Here is a 16,029-nt window from a genome sequence, read left to right on the forward strand (position 1 = left end):
GAAAGAGAAAGAGAAAGGGAAAGAAAGAGAGAAGGAGAAGGAGGAAATAATAAAGGAGAAAGGCACGTGCAGGCGTGATCAACGACTTGGGAAATGTCACGTGTACGATTCGCTTGGGGTAGGTCACAGAATTCGACGACCTCTAGAGGAGTGACGTAGGAAGTACGCTCTCATCCTCTTTCTAATTCGATACTATACCACCGGAACGAGTTGCTACTACCGTCGTCGTCGTCGTCGTCGTCACCAGTGACACCACTTTTATCGCTCTAGTAACCGACGACGTTTTCGTTGCGTCTTTGTCCTCGCCAAAGAGACGAGCGGACGTCTCGCGACGGCTACTCTCTCGAGCAAAGAGTGCAAAAAATATATATATATATACATATATATACGCGCGCGCGACATACACGCGTGTGCGTACGCATATGCATGCGGCAGACCGTCGTTCAGGGCGCGCGCGGTTCGACGGACGAGTCCTCGAGAATTCTTGGGCGTGGTTCGCCAAACGGAAGAGGACGACGCACGCTGGACCATCGACCAGCGGATCCTTGCATTATAGGTCGTTGTTCGGGTACGACGGGTCGGGGTAAAAAAAAAAAAAAACGGAGAGAGAAAGAATCCGTATCCGTTCGAAGATACTACCTCTACACACACCCGTATACGATATTACGTGTTACGTGCGAGCGCGTAAAGAGGAAAGCGACAGTCGCAACGGAGACGCGCATCGATCCAAGGTCCGCGAGTGAGCTCCTCCCCCTTGCCTTCGTTCGCCTCCTTTTCTTTTTTTCCCTCTCGTTCTTCAAGGTGAACTCGAGTTGCCGACTACCAAAAGAGTCGAAAGGAGAAAGACGATCGCGCGTTTTCGCGAATACCGCGTAGTCATTGGCGCTGTTGATCCTCGTGGCTCGGAATATAGAGAAACGAAGAGAGGACTTCCGAACCGCGACGACGCGGTTACGCTTCGAACGTACCAGTTGTACGTGTACCTAGAACGGAGGGACGATGGAAAATGGTCAAATTTCGTTCTTCGTAAGGACGCTTCGCTCCTGCATTCGCCGCAAGGGCCGAAGGTGAAAGAAGCAATTTTCTATCACGTCTAACAATTTCTGCCTCCTCCTCTTCCTCCTCTCGTTATTCTCTTCTCGCTCGCGAATCTCGACGCGCGTTGCGCTTCGACCGAGTCTTTGTTTTAAAATAGCCTAAATCGTTCTCGAGCGGATAGAGAGCGATGGGGATAGGGAGGAGGAAAGTAGAAGCCGGGGCGCGTCGCGGATAATAATAAAGAACGGCGTTTGCGTGGGAGGAGGAGTCGTCCGATTCGTTCCAGTAAAATCCCGCTTTGTCTTATTTTTACTCGACTCGGACGCGCGCGTCGTCGCGAGCTCGCCTTTAGTTCTCTGTTACCTATGATCGATAAGATTTCCTCCTCCTCGCTTCCGAGCCGAATCGAAGAATCTCGTTATCGAAAATATTGGAAGGGAAAGGATCGTCGCGAACGAAAAAGGAACGTTCCACGGTCGTTGAAGCGCGTTTGCCGATCCTCGATGTCGCTCCGAGGTCGGTTCTCGCCGAAGAAGACGAGAGAGAGAGAGAGAGAGAGAGAGAGAGAGAGAGAGAGAGAGAGAGAGAGAGAGAGAGAGAGAGAGAGAGAGAGAGAGAAGGCTAGCTTCGTGCGCGCCCGTCTCTCGATGGATGCGTTATAAGGCCGTTTCCACGCTCTCTGGACTTTCGTCCGTGTGGGAGAGCAATCTCCGCGATAGAGAGTTGGCAAAAGGCACCACCTCTGCGGCGGTCGCTCTGAGAAATCCGATCGTAATTACTTCCGAGTCGGTGAGGCCTTCTACGGACCGTCACCGTGAAAACGGAAATTCACTTTCTTTGCCTTGGCATCGTGCTACGGCTTTCCCCCGCGCCCCCTCTATTTCTCTCCCAAGCGCGTTTCCACTTCTCGACGCGCGTTTCTTCCATTAAAAGTTTGCTTCGTTCGACGGTCGACTGATTTACTCGAATTTATACCGTACCTGCGCGTTCTACTTTTCCTTCGGATAGATATCGCAACGCCGATAAGCTCTACCTCTCTACCTCTCTCTCTCTCTCTCTCTCTCTCTCTTCGCTGCTCTAAGAATGATGCAACGGTCTTGTTTTTCTACGCAATGAAGATAAAAAACGAAAGAGACGAAGACTCGCGCTCGACGAGATATACGACGTGCTCAGGTAAGAAAAGAGATCGCTTCTCGTGCCGTTAACGAGCAAAGATCGCGGGGACAGCGGCTTGCGTAACGAGAGCATCGATCGAATTCGTTTTCGTATCGAAAACTCGAAAGATCCCTCGAAAGATTTTCTAAGTGACGCTCGCGAAGCTCTTAGCAGCGTAGTAGATAGTTTCGACGAGGACGCGACGAGCGGAAGGAATCGAGGAAAGGTACCTCTCGAATTCGATTTCGATTTCGGCGAGTCAACGTGGAATAACGAGAAAAGCGTCCAACGCGATGACAAAGACGACGCGATCGAAGATCGAGGCGTCGAAGAGAAAAAGAGTGGTCGTGCGCGTGCGCACGGGGGACGTTAGTTAAAGGATTCCTTTGTGAAACTCGCACGGCAAAGAAGCCCCTTCTTCGTAGCGCTTTGTCCCGGTCTTTTCTTTACGCCTCTCTTCTCTATCTCCTTCTATTTTTCTACGGTAAAACGTGTCACGCCTGGCTTGGTAAACGCTGCGCAAAGAACTCGCGTACGTACACGGGGTTTCTCCTTTCAATCGATCATCGCGGAGGAAGCGTCGTCGAGGAAATTATTAAAAACGTTCGTTCGAGATATGTTCCGACGTCTTTGCGAAATGCCGATTCCACGGAGGAGAGAAAGAGAGAGGGGGGAGACCGGTTTGACATTTCGATAGATTTTTATTTTCGCGGCACGGCGCGACGAGTGCGCGACGAGTACGCGCGAGTGGCGCAGCCTTCAACACCGGATCCGGCTCCGATTTCTTCTTCTTCTTCTACCTCTTTCCGACGACCTCGCCTCTCTCGCTACGTGATTTCATTCGCGATCGTACGAAATCTTGCCTATCTTCCGTCCTTTTCGTTCGTTTTATCTTGTTACAAAACAGTTGAATCGATCAAATATCGAATCGTAGCCGATTATCTATTCGATTTCGCGACCAGTTTTCAAATTCGTGTACGCAAACGAGAATAAAGATTCTCGAGAAGAGGTAGAACTTTGGTACTCGATTTAGAAAGCGTCGAAAATAGTCTTGACAACGGAGCATCCTTCTTCTTCGCTCTTCAGAGTCTCCTCGATGAAAATGACAGTTTCAGTGTCAAGGCGAGCCAACAGCAACTTGCCAAATTTCCCATTCGAATAGCACGGCTATTCGCGAACCGAAAGAATACACGCATACGTATACTCGTATACGAAAGATGTATCCTCCGTTAGAACTAGTCGTTGGAGTAACACGTATAAACGGTCCGTGCGACGGACACGAGCCCTTCGCTCGTTGCACTCGCCGATAACGTCTGTTCTAATAATAGTGGAATCGCGATAACGCCACGTTGTCATTGACTCTGAGAAGTGTCGTCGGGGTCGTCGTCGTCGTCGTCGTCGTCGTCGTCGTCGTCGTCGTCGTCGTCGTCGTCGTCGTCGTCGTCGTCATTCCTCTATGTATCTATCGATCTATCTCTATCTCTATCTCTATCGACCGAAAGAGAAAGGAAAAGAAAGTTTAAAACGAAACGAAAATCGTATTCGATACAATGGATAAGCAAAAGGGATTAACGAGTAGAAAGTCACAAAAACAAGTACATATATTTACATAGTTAACTTTGAGGAGCGATAAGATATTTCTCTCTCTTTCTCTCTCTGTCGTAAAGTCGCACGTATTAGCCAAGCGATTCGCATGCGCGTTCGATCGCGAGAGCGCGTTGCCAGGCGAGCTCTCTCGATAAAGAGACGCTCTATCTCCTCCACTTACCCTTAACGTACTTCTTTCTTTCTTTTTTTTTTTTCGTATCTTCTCCATCGCAGAAGCTTTCGATAATAGCTTTTGACTTTCGATGATGCAATAACTGTTAAACGTTTACTACGTCATCGATAAAAAAGCGTTGTCGATGGGTCGCGCCGACGTCGACAAAGATCAACGTTGAACTCTTTGAAAATGGCAGGGTCGCTCGGAGACGACGAAACGTACCTAAAGTCGACGGTTACAACGAACTTGACGCGAATTGAATTGCAAACGCGCGCACGCGGAGCATTCGCGTCTCCGTTTTCGTCGACACGCGAAGAGCTAAGAAGAACCGAGAAAGGATTCAGAATTTTTCATTTCGCACATTCGTCCTTTATTTCTCCGTCCGCCTAAAGGTGCTTTTCTTTACACGAGAAATTCGATAATTACCATATCGCGATTTCTCGGGGTATTACGAAATTTCCCAAGAGAGAGAGAGAGAGAGAGAGAGAGAGAGAGAGAGAGAGAGAGAGAGAGAGAGAGAGAGAGAGAGAGAGAGAGAGAGAGAGAGAGAGAGAGAGAGAGAGACGAACGAACTCGAAGCGACGTTAATATATGCACGAGTAAGTACCGCGGATCAACGGACGTTGTCTCGCTTCGACGCGATTAAACGCGACCGAAGAATCGAACGAAAGACAAAGAGCTTCGAGAGATAAGATATACGAGGTATTTTCAGCTCCAACGCATTGGCGTAGAATTTTCGTCCGATCTCTGATTCAGTCCACTTATATTTTCGGCTTTATCTGCGTTCCGAGTATCGCGCTTCCACGAAACTCTATTTTTTGGGAGAATCGAGCTTTCTTCGAAACCGATAGCCACGGGAAACGGGAAGGGAGAGAGAAAGGAGTGAAAATTTTCAAGAAGCTTCTCGTACGTTTTATTTCTTCATCGGCGGCACGGTACAAAAAACACGTTCGATCTCGCTCGCTTAAAATATTCTTGCGAGAAAGAATGCGCGTCTTTTTCTTTTTTTATCAGAAACACGTTGTAACGACGAGATTAACTTTCGTTATCGGCATAGCGCGAAGAAAGCAACTACGCTTCCTTTTTTTACACGTATTTTTTGTTTCGTAAGCTTACCGCGAACTCCCTCTCCCACTTCCCTTTTTATCTCTTTACTCGGCGTCTGTCGGTAGCATCGGTGTGTGTGCTATATATGCGACGATATATTTATGTAGCACAGCGTACATGTTGTACGAGCACGTTCGTCCGTATGTATCTGCAGGCTGGATTGCGTGCGTAACGTCGCGTCGATTTATACTTCTCGTTACTACCACGACGCTATTACTATTTTTAATTTTTAATCGTTTCCTCGTTTCTCCGTCGACTTGCGTAAACTCGAGCGGTCTTCCGCTCGGACGGAGTCGTCCAGCGAACGACGCTTTTACCGTTTAGCATTACCTGCAGGTTGCGTCTCGGCGGCGCACGAAAGGACGAGCCAGATTCGGACAAGGAAGACGATCTCGCGTAACGCTCGCTAACCTACTGACACACTAATCCTCGAGCGAGCGAGCGAGCCGTCCAACGAAATTGTCTCTCGATTTGCTCGTTTCTCACCGAATCGTTTGGGTGCCTTGCGTTTAATCTCCGGAAAGAAAATCCTTTCTATCGATTTCCTAAGCACCCTCGAACGTGTCTCTCTCGTTTAAGAGCGTATTCGATGTTTCGACGGGAAGACGAGAGGAGACAAAAAAGCGAAAACTGAGAACAAACGAAAGATGAATGACGCCGGTGGTCTTGGAACGTGGGACTCTCGTTTCGAGAAAAGGGTGGGCGCCTGTGTGATGGCATATCAGAGGATCGATGATTCAGAAAGGTATTATTTATAGTTCTCTCTCTCTCTCTCTCTCCCTCCCTCTCCCACCCCCGTCCGTGCGCCGTGCGCGCGCGCGCGCGCTATGCCGCTGCGAGTGGTGAATCACGGACGAGCCAAGCGAGAATGTACGGATATAGTGTAACGCCGCGTCGGTGCCCACGCCCTTGCAATTATCCGCGTCCCCGCGTCGTCCCGAAAACTATTTTCCGCCGGTCGGACGAATATAGAAACGAATAGAACTCGTTCCTCGTTTCTCTCCTCGACCGCTCTTTCCCTTTTTCGGTCTTTTTATTCTCACGTTCGATATCTCTGGAATATCTCTAACGTTAACGGCGATTTAAGCGCGTTCGCCGGGAAGAGATCTGTACGATAATCGACGACGCGCTTGGATCGATCTCCGATGACGTTTCCATAATCGATACCAAGGACGCGTCCGAGCGCGTCGGAATAATAATCGCGTTTGATCGCGCGCGTGGGCGAGCGCGTACTCTTTCGCGCGAAAGAAGAATAAATTGGCGGTCGATGAATCTCACCGTCGAGACTCGTATCAACGTCTTCTCTCGGATCGTTTAACCATATTCAGGATTTTTCTAATCCCCCAAATTCCGTCCAATCCTTCCGTACGGCTTGACTCCCCTTTGGAAGAATGTCCGCGCATCCTCCGTCCTATATTTTCAGTTTTCGGACGAGGACGGGTAAAGCAGAAAGGCGCTGGAAGACGCGTCGAGCGCGTAGGATTAGGCAATTCTTGGCCGATATCGGGTCTAGGTCTTTTCCAAGCCGGGAATACTAATTTCCTCGACGCGGCAAAGACTCTTATAAATCGACGCGTGTGCCGAAACGAGCTACGGAATTCGAAACGAAAGCGATGACCCGTCGCGAAAGCAATTTCTTCGAGTCTTCAACGACGACCGCGGCGCACGAACTTTCTAAAAAAACGTCGTTTACACGCTTACATTCGATTTTACTCGATCGTCGATATTTCGTCGATTGCGAAAGGCGAAACGATGAAACGAACGATTCACCCTGTATAACAACGATCGTCGCCAATTCGACGTGGATCGTTTTACGCTTCGCCATTAAACTCGAGAATTTCCATCGAGTTTCAACGAAGCTCGGATTACGTCACTTTTCCTCGAAGGGGAGAGGCATATGGCGAAGGCTACAATTATAATCATAAAGACCGCTCGGTTATCGGTTATCCTTTCACCTCCGATCGTTAACCCGAAATCGGAGAACGAAAAGGCGTCTCTCGAGCGCGTTAGAAAGGGATCGCGGCTCTGTCGCCGTCGACGTCGCCGTCGCCGTCGCCATCCCGATTTCGCAATAACGCCCGGCTATTGCGCGAGAACCCGAGATTACCTTAGCGCAATGAAATACTCTCCCCCTAATTAAAGGAAGGCGCGAGCGCGGGATACGATCGACGATGCGCGACCAAGAATTTCGCGATCGACTCGCGAAAAGAGGGCTTTCTCTCGAAGGCGCTTACGAGTTCCTTGACGCGTATCTCCCTGCCGGTGCTCCGATATTTCTTAATTTCTTAATCGCCCACCGTAAACGATTTCAACTCGCGGCCCGTGAAACTAAACCGCAGAGAATTTCGACGAGAGAAACTAAATAGGTACGTGTCCAAATCCCGACGATTCGCCGCGATTTCGCTAAGCGTTGGACGAGCTACGCTACTAGGGATTTTTAACCGGCGTCTTTCCTCCGTTTCGTTTCGTTTCGTTTCGTTTCGTTTCGTTTCGTAGGCCCTAAAGAAAATAGAGTGCGATCTTTTCGATCGGAGAAAATCGAGCTCGAGCCGCGTCGCTCAATTTTCGAACTTGAAACGCGTATCGAGCAAACGTCGAACCGAGACGTATCGACATTAACAAAAAATGAAACTTTGGCAAGGAGAAGAAAGAGAATGAACTTTTATTCGCACGTCGTCGAGGCGGCAATGGATTTTGAGAAGAGAGCGGAGAGAGAGCTCAATCGACGAACGTTCTTTCGTATTTCGGCCTGGTCAACGTCAGCGTCTCGATTTAACGGGGGTTATCGCGTCGCGTCGCGTCGCGTTGCGTTCGATTCTCCGCCTGCAGCCGCAACGCGCGAGTCTAAGGACTTTCACTCGGTCCGCGCGATTTATTTTCTGCATCGGGTGACTGTTCGCTCCTAGCTCGCTCGATCAACGAGGAAAGTTTCACGGAGGAATTCGATTTTCCTCCCTTTTTCCTCGTCGCCTCCTCCTCCTCTTCCTCCATTCTTCCCTTCGCTTCAACGTTCCTCGCGACTCGAGATCGCAAACGGATAAGAGCGAAACGAAAACCTCGTCTTTTAAAAAAGCAGCAGTGGCGACGACCGCTCGCGTCGTCGCGAAATAACTTTCGTCGCGGACTCGCGGACAAAGTCGTCCTCGACGCTGATTCGATCGTCGTCCCTCTCTCGAAACGGTAGAACGTAGAGATAACGAAAGTCGGCGAGGCGAGGAGGAGGAGAGTCGCTCTCGTGGTCGTCGTCTTTCTCGCGCGCGAAGACTACTCTCGGTGCACCTATGCGCGGCGCCTATAAACGACCTTGTGCCAAATGCCGTTTCGTCCCAAGTCGAGGACGAGATCGCGTGCTCTCGAGCGTCGCTCGAGTTCGTTCGCGCGCTTATCTTTGCTTTTCCCTCTTACTTTCGGTCAGGATAACGTCGAATGCGGGTGTGCGAATTTCGAAACGCGTGCCACCTCTCTCTCTCTCTCTCTCTCTCTCTCTCTCTCTCTCTCTCGCTCCCATCTTTTTTCTTTCAAGGTTGATACGAGCCTCGACATTTTTTCCTCTTAATTATCTCACGTCGAACGTAAAGAAGACAAACGACGTTTTAAGCAAGTTTTCAATGTCCGAAGGGGAAGAGTCAATGGATCACCGACGTGGCGAGAGGGGAAAAAAGTATGACGCAAGTAGGATGACGAAAGCACGATCGAGATGAAATAGGAAACCTCGGTGTACCATAAGTCTTTTACATCTATCGAATACGAGCTACAAGCTCTTTCTCCCTCCCCTCCTCGTTCTCTACCACGAGCGACGATCCGCGGTTTCGTTGAACGCGCTCTCGGATTTATTTCGTACATCGGTTCGTGTTCCGCGTTTGCGCGCAGAGGCAAAAGCACATTGCTCGCAGAGGTAAGCTCTCGACGTCGCGAGCGAGCGAGCAGTGAAAGTTGTCCGTCGACGGCGACAATCGCGCGATAGGGTCTCGTCTAAAGTCCGTTTTAGAGAAACGGCGGACGGTCCAAAACGGTCGTTTATTCGGACCAGTTTTCCTCGAGAGTCGACTAAGGGTGATCGTACGTCAAACTTTTTCCATTAAGAGTCGTACGTTTTTTTCGAGCTTCGAAACTGAATAAAATCGACCCATCGCTTTTCTTTCCTTTCCTCTCTTCTCTCACGAATTCGGTCGGCTTGCTAGGCGGCGCTACTCGCGTTCGCGAGAATGTCGCACGTAGCAGGTATGCGTCTCGACTGCAGGTTGCGGCCTTTAGGACCGAAATAATTCGAAGCTGGCACGGCGAGAGTAGGTGGGCGTTCGCCGCCTCGCAAATCGCGACCGTTCGCGGACGAACGTTTACCGAGGAGCCGAAAGTTTTTACTCCGATCGAAAATAAATTTGTCTCGGTTTTACGTATGCTCCCTGCTAAGCCTTCGATCGCATCGCGACGATAACATCGATCGATAATTTGTTGGATTTCGAAAGCGGAGCCACGCACTTGGACGGCCGCTCGCGCTCGCGCTCGCTCTCGCGCAGTGAAATTGAAACGAGCGCTCCCAGGCCGCAGTAAGCGCGCGCGCTCCCTTCACGAAACTTTCATATCGCGCGGGAACGCGCCGCGATTCGACCTTTCGTTTGAGAGAGAGAGAGAGAGACGATGGGGCTACGGGGAACGGCGGAGGGACGATAGGGAGGCCCTCCCCCCTGGCCTCGATACGTAAATTCCCGTGAGAGAAGCTCGAGACATCGAGCCGCTTCCCTCCCTCCTCTCCCCTCTCGAACCCTCGAATCAAAAGGAGCCTTTCGACTCTGTTTTATCCGTTTCATTATCGATCGTTGGCTTTATCGTCTAGGCTTTACAACTACGGAATAACTTGACAAAAGCGCGCGCGCGCTTTTGGCCAATGCGAAAAAGAGAAGAGCAGCGAAAGAAAAAATATCTTCAGCCGCAATTTCTCAAATGTCAGGTGCCATTACGAACTCCTCGTAACTCTCTTGGCAGGACGAGAATGTTGCGGGAGAAGGGAAGGAGAGAAGAGAAAGGAAAGATGGGGGAAATAGGGGGTCTCGTACGATCGACTCTTGCGAAATCTTGCTCGTTCCGAGCTCGCCCGAGACAAGAGAAAGATAGAGAGAGATAGACTTTCGAAGAAATTGGAATCGACGTGGAAGAAGGGACGAGGGGCGGGGGGGGGGAGTATACAGCGAGAATAAAGGAAAATCGATCGAGCGTCGGCGCTCTCTATCGAATCGATATTTTCCAAAAAAAAAAAAAAAAAAAAAGAAAAAGGAAAAACACCTCTCCGCTCGTAAACGATCGATTATCGAGATTTGCCATACGCGTCGCACCGCATTAAATGTCACGTGTCGGAGCTTTGAAAAGTATTTCGTTGATTTAACGTTTTTACTCTGGTGCGTGACCGGAGAAAGAAAGAAAACATCTCGCTTCAGCGTTCCGGATAAGCCTTCGAAAATAATCCCCGTTATTTTCATCGCATCGAACGACGATCGTTGACCTACACTTTCTTTTTGTTCTTTATTTTAGCAACTGTCGTTCCCATCCACGCAATCCAGCCATGGCTCGGCGGGCTTCACCTTCAGCCTGTCCGGCAATCAGGACATCGAGGGACCTCAGGGTGGCTTCGAGTGCATTCAACAAACAGGTCCAACGTGAGTATCGCTTTGTAACGTTCTTCATTTTCTCGAAAATATGACATTCGGCGAGTACGAAAACTGAAATGCTTTCGAGCATTGAACAACGATCGACCAAGTCCATTGTCCGAAAAGTTGAGAAGACCTTGACCATAAACGGGAAAAACGTAGACGATTTCAAATTCTTGCGATAAACTAAACTCTTATTTTCGAAACTTAAGGGTAACGTAATTGACGAAAGTTAAGGATAAACCTCCCGTAACAAGGCATTCCATAATAGAAAAAGGATAAACCTACCGTAATAAAGTATTTGCTAATACAAAACGTTTCGAACGTCCGCAGCTGTGCAGCGTATTTCCCGAGGGTTTTTCTATTCGAATGGATGAAATGACGTAGGACTTCGTTAACGGTCCCAAACGCATTAACGCGAACCATCCCTTTTAAAAACCTTCGGGGGCGAAGGTTTTCAAAACGATTAACAGATATATTTTAGAAACGTTATAAATCTTTCATCTTCGCCCTCCGTGAAAGGAACTATATACCTGCTCTCGTCGATACGAGTACCCTGACCCAAGGAAAGCTCGCTATAAACTCGTCGTTTAAGGTTCAATAAATTCAAAAGTTAAACTAACAACTGCAACTCGGAACTGTTTCCTTCCGACGTATCTACGCCCCCTGTCATTTTTCATTGTCTGTGCAGGAGTCTGGAAAGTCTCGGAGCGTTGCCGTGTAAAATGCGGATACAGGCGAACGACGACGTCTACGAGACAACTAGACATCGAATGGCAGTGGCAGAAGAAAATAATAAGAACAAATGGTAAGTAGTCGACTGCGGTGATCGACGGGAAAACAAAGTTAACGAATAGCTCGATGGTGAAAAAGAAGAAGTGGAAGGGAAAAGAGAGGGCATAGGAAGAAGGACCGAAAGAGCGAGATGGTGGGGGAGGGGGGTCGGTTCGAGGAGACCGAAACGGAACGCGATCAGTGTACTTCGTTCCTAGAGAGGGACGAGTTCGTTACTTACAATATTTACTCGATTCGCAAAGTCATTGATATTCCTCGCTTATCGTCGCGCTAGCGAGGAAGAAGAAAGGAGGAACGAAGTGGTGAAATAGGTCGTATGCCGTATAACGCGACGCGCGACTGCTAATTTCTTTAACGACGGAACCACGGCCAAGGTTGGGAGCGCCTCGCAAGTGCAGCTTCGTCACGGCTGAACCCTCGATCGAGACTTCCCCCTCTCCCCTGAGAAGAGCGCAGTGCTTCGTCGTGACACGGTACGGTTCACGCGAGAGCGCATTGCATAACGAGAGTTCGTCCGAGCGCGGTGCGACGCGACCCGACGCGACGCGACGCGACGAATTCCGTTTCCCTCGATAACGCGCATCGCGTCTCTGTTTCAAAGATCATCGTCCTCGAATATAGTAGCGCAATATCCGACCGCTGCTCGTTCGTTCCTTATTCGTGAATTCAAGAATCGTGATAGGCCTTAATGGAATTAATAGAATACGTCATGATGGTTCGTAGCACCAGGGTGATCAAAGCGAACGGACCGGACATCGGTCGAAAGGTGAAAGTTAAAAGTACAGGGCGAACGATGCCACTGGCATCGAACAATCCGAGACATCGGGAACCGTCCTCGTCGAACGTTCAGCCATCGTCCATCGGTGGTAATCAATCGAGATTGTCTTCCACCTACAAACCGGCTCCTAGCAGTAATCCATCGATCGTTCGTAATCAACCGGAGAAAAAGGTCTCCGACATCATGCGCAGACCTCTCAAGTACGTTTCTTCTTCTCCGGATACGTGTAACGTCAGATCTTTTTCTTCGTAGTAATACCGTTATAACGTTTCCTTTCGTTTCTATTTTGCAGAGAACGGCTGATACACCTACTTGCTTTGCGACCATACAAGAAACCCGAGTTGTACGATCGCATCAGCAGAGGTAAACGAAACAGTACTTAGATGACTTTAGACCTTACACCTTAGTTTACCCCTAGACAGATTTACATCCTCTCGATCGTATCCTCCGTTATCTCTCTGTTACTCTCAATCTTTCAGAAGGAATAAAGGAACGCGAACGCAGTAGCATGACAACGATTCTGAAGCAAGTGGCCTTCATGCGGGACAACACGTATCATCTGCATAGGTACGTTTGGAACGACGTCCAGGAAGATTGGCCGTATTACACGGAACAGGAAAAGGCCATGTTGAAGAGAAGGAAACCTCAGAACCTTACGCCACCTGGATCCAGCGATGGTGGATCTAGCGGTAGGTAGCTGGATATTACGTGAATTTCTAAATTCGGCACGATCTTTGTACAATTTAATGCAAACGGTTACATAAAATGTCGTAGGTAGCGGACAGTCACCGAATTCCGTTCATCCGGGTTCGCCTCCGGCGATAACGGGGCCCCCACCAAATCTTCTTAGCAAGAGACCTGGCTATTATCAGGGTAACGACGGTTTGCCGACGAAGAAGCCACGAATATCGCATTATAAAAAGCCCGAACCAAGCTCGAACGCATCCTCGTCTTTGTCTTCCACTTCTTCCAAAGCCGGTGAGAGCGGAAGGACGACAGGTAGTGGTGTTGTCAGTGGTGGTGTGGTCGTCGGTGCCGGTATTGGTGGGAATGCCTCTAACGGTAGTGGCATCGGTGGTAGTGGTAGTGCTAGTGTAGGTACTAGCGGTAACGCTAGCTTATTTGATGTCTGGGACCAGAGACAGCAGCAGCAGCAGCAGCAACAACAACAACAACAGCAGCAGCAGCAGCAACAACAACAACAACAGCAACAACAACAACAACGCGAACGCCGTACCGATTATCGGGCCGAAAGAACATCGAACAGTGAAGTGTTACGAGGTGGCGGAAGCTACGCCAGCGGCAAAACTTGTTCACTGACGATGAGTAACAACAACAACAACGGCGACGCGAGCAATCAAAACGACTCCGGTATCTCGAGCACCGAGAGCAATACCACGAACGTCAACACCGTCAGCCATAATTCCCATAATAGTCTAACTCATAGTAATTCAACGTGCAACAGTCGTAATCACCACGGTGTCGGTGCTGCCGGTGGTAGCGGCGGAGGTGGCGGTAGCGGTAGCGGTGGCGGCGGCGGTGGTGGTGGTGGTGGTGGTGGTGGTGGTGGTAGTGGTGGTGGTAGTAGTGGTGGCAACGGCGGTTCTAGCAGCAAATCGACGTCAGCTAATAGCGAAAACAGCATTGGTTCGAGTGTAGATCATATTGCGCGCAACGTGGCTAATTCCACGAGCTGTTCCGGAAACGTCGCCCTGGGTGGAGTCAGTGTCGGTGCTGGTGGTGGTACCAATAGTACTAGCGGTGGTCACAGTGCTATGCCAAACGGTACGATCAACGAGCGAAAAGACAGAAGCGATCGGGTTCGAGGCGATAGAGAGAGAGAATCCAGAAAGAGAAGTAGTGCCAGCAACGGCGGCACGTCGCTCTCGGCCATGGATCACAATCTCGTGAATCTTCCTGTCTCCGAGTACAACGATAACGCCGATGACAACACCGTCACGACGTCTACGTGCAACGTCGATTTGCCGGATAGCCCCAAGTTTACCGACTACCCTAGCTACCTCGCGTAAGTTACCTAGCGTGCGACTCTTTTCTCTTTCTTTCTTTCTTTCTTTCTTTCTTTCTTTCCTTCTTTCGATCTCGCAGATTGATGATCTTCTTATCGCACGATTTACGGTTGCGACAGATATTATACGACAATAAGCAGCCTGGAACAGAGACGACGTTATAAAGCTGAATTTAACGCGGACTACGAGGAATACAAAAGATTGCACGCTCAAATGGCGATGGTCTCGGGACGTTTCAAGCAATTGGAGGAGCGCCTGAAGGAAGAGGAAGCGATGGGCAATGTAGAGGGATGCAAGGTAAATATCGTCGAAAAGTTTCCAACGAGAACGATCGCGAGGGACGACTGGCTAGACGCTAACACGTTGCTTTCTTCTTAAAAAGGATCTCGTCTCTTATTCACCTTTTCTTTTTTTTTTTCCTCTGATTTTTCTAGGAGGTCAAACGGCAAATTCTCATGGAGTATAACGAAACGAAGCGCGATCCGATGCAAAGAGAAACGAAACGTCGTTTCCATTATCTGCACGAAAAGTTGAGCCATATAAAGAGACTGGTACTAGAGTACGATACGCTAAACAGTAGCGGAAGCATGATGCTCATGACGGTGATGGCCAATCGCAAGATGGGTGACACGGGCGAAATGGATACTATACATTACTGACATACGATGAAAAGGCCGGCTTTCTTTGACTACGTCTGTTCTCGGTTGTCGGTACGCTACAGTCGCGACTTGGTTCTTGTCGCAGAATTTGCATTTTCTCGGCAAAGTTGCAAGGCTGAACTTCTTAACGGTCCTTATGGTTCCTGGATTAATTATCGCCGAAAAACTAAACTTAACTGAACTGAATGGGGGTTGCGCGACTCGAAAACGAACGCCGTTCGACGAATCCTCCTGCCTGTATTACGAGAATCGATAGGGAGAACGCGTTTCCAATTTTATTCTCCAGTTTTTCGACTTTCTCCATTTGCGCAGAGAGCACATCGCGACGAGCGCGCGCGATCGAACTGGCGTTTTGAATTCGACCAATGCTAGCTTCTCGGTTTATCGCAGATTATATAAAACACGAAAAGGCTGACGACAATCGGTACGTTTAAATGGCAAAGATGCAAAATAAAAAAGAAAAGAAAAAAAAAAACACAAAAAAAAAATAAAGAAACAAGAGAAGGGAGAGAAAGAAACGATCGGCTCTAACACCGAGACGGGCTGCGGTGTGCGGCGGCGGTGGCCGTGGGAGGGCGAGGCGGCGGATAAGGCGGAAGATTTTTCTAGATACGCGCGTGTACGTTGCGAGAAGATGAAGAGTAAAGGAGATAAGTAAGTACATATATCGCGCCTCTCGTCTCACGGCCACGACGACGAACTTGGAAAAGTCAAAGAATGACGGGGCATCGAAGAGAGAAGGCAAAGTGAGAGAAGGAAAAAAGTAGTTTTAACTCTAATAAAGTTACTTACCGTGCGCACGCGTCCAAGTGTGTCGTCCAGTTTAAAAGTGTTAGGTAGATTAAAAGGAAAAAAAAAAAAAATATATAAATCTAAAATTGCGGAAGATAGAAGAGGGTCCAAGAGGTACTCTTGGGTTGATCGCGTGCCAAACGTTTTCAAAACTACGTATTCCACCTTTCTGCCGAAAGGAAACGAAAGAAAAAATGAACAAAAATAAACCAGCACTAACGTCGTTTAGCACGCGAATCTCCCAGGATTCATATACATTTATATTTACGACCGT

At 49.0% G+C, this 16,029-nt stretch overlaps 1 protein-coding gene across 3 annotated transcripts in view; it reads left to right on the forward strand.

Annotated features, from left to right (window-relative positions):
* Positions 1 to 15,442, forward strand: part of LOC122631517 (RNA polymerase II elongation factor Ell-like) — a 42,540-nt gene extending 27,098 nt beyond the window's left edge. Inside the window, exons 1-9 of one of the 3 annotated variants that reach the window (XM_043817317.1) lie at positions 5,681 to 5,807; positions 10,589 to 10,713; positions 11,396 to 11,512; positions 12,223 to 12,477; positions 12,570 to 12,640; positions 12,757 to 12,966; positions 13,052 to 14,303; positions 14,424 to 14,601; positions 14,739 to 15,442. In XM_043817317.1, the coding sequence (XP_043673252.1) occupies positions 11,430 to 11,512; positions 12,223 to 12,477; positions 12,570 to 12,640; positions 12,757 to 12,966; positions 13,052 to 14,303; positions 14,424 to 14,601; positions 14,739 to 14,963 (2,274 nt within the window). In that variant the 5' untranslated portion in view covers positions 5,681 to 5,807; positions 10,589 to 10,713; positions 11,396 to 11,429 and the 3' untranslated portion in view covers positions 14,964 to 15,442. Of the gene's footprint in view, positions 1 to 5,680; positions 5,808 to 10,588; positions 10,714 to 11,395; positions 11,513 to 12,222; positions 12,478 to 12,569; positions 12,641 to 12,756; positions 12,967 to 13,051; positions 14,304 to 14,383; positions 14,602 to 14,738 lie in introns of those variants that run through there. The other 2 variants (XM_043817300.1, XM_043817309.1) reach the window with 2 other exon arrangements.
* The last annotated feature ends 587 nt before the right edge of the window (positions 15,443 to 16,029 follow it).

The sequence above is a fragment of the Vespula pensylvanica genome, chromosome 1, assembly GCF_014466175.1.
Source record: "Vespula pensylvanica isolate Volc-1 chromosome 1, ASM1446617v1, whole genome shotgun sequence".
NCBI classification, from domain to species: domain Eukaryota; kingdom Metazoa; phylum Arthropoda; class Insecta; order Hymenoptera; family Vespidae; genus Vespula; species Vespula pensylvanica.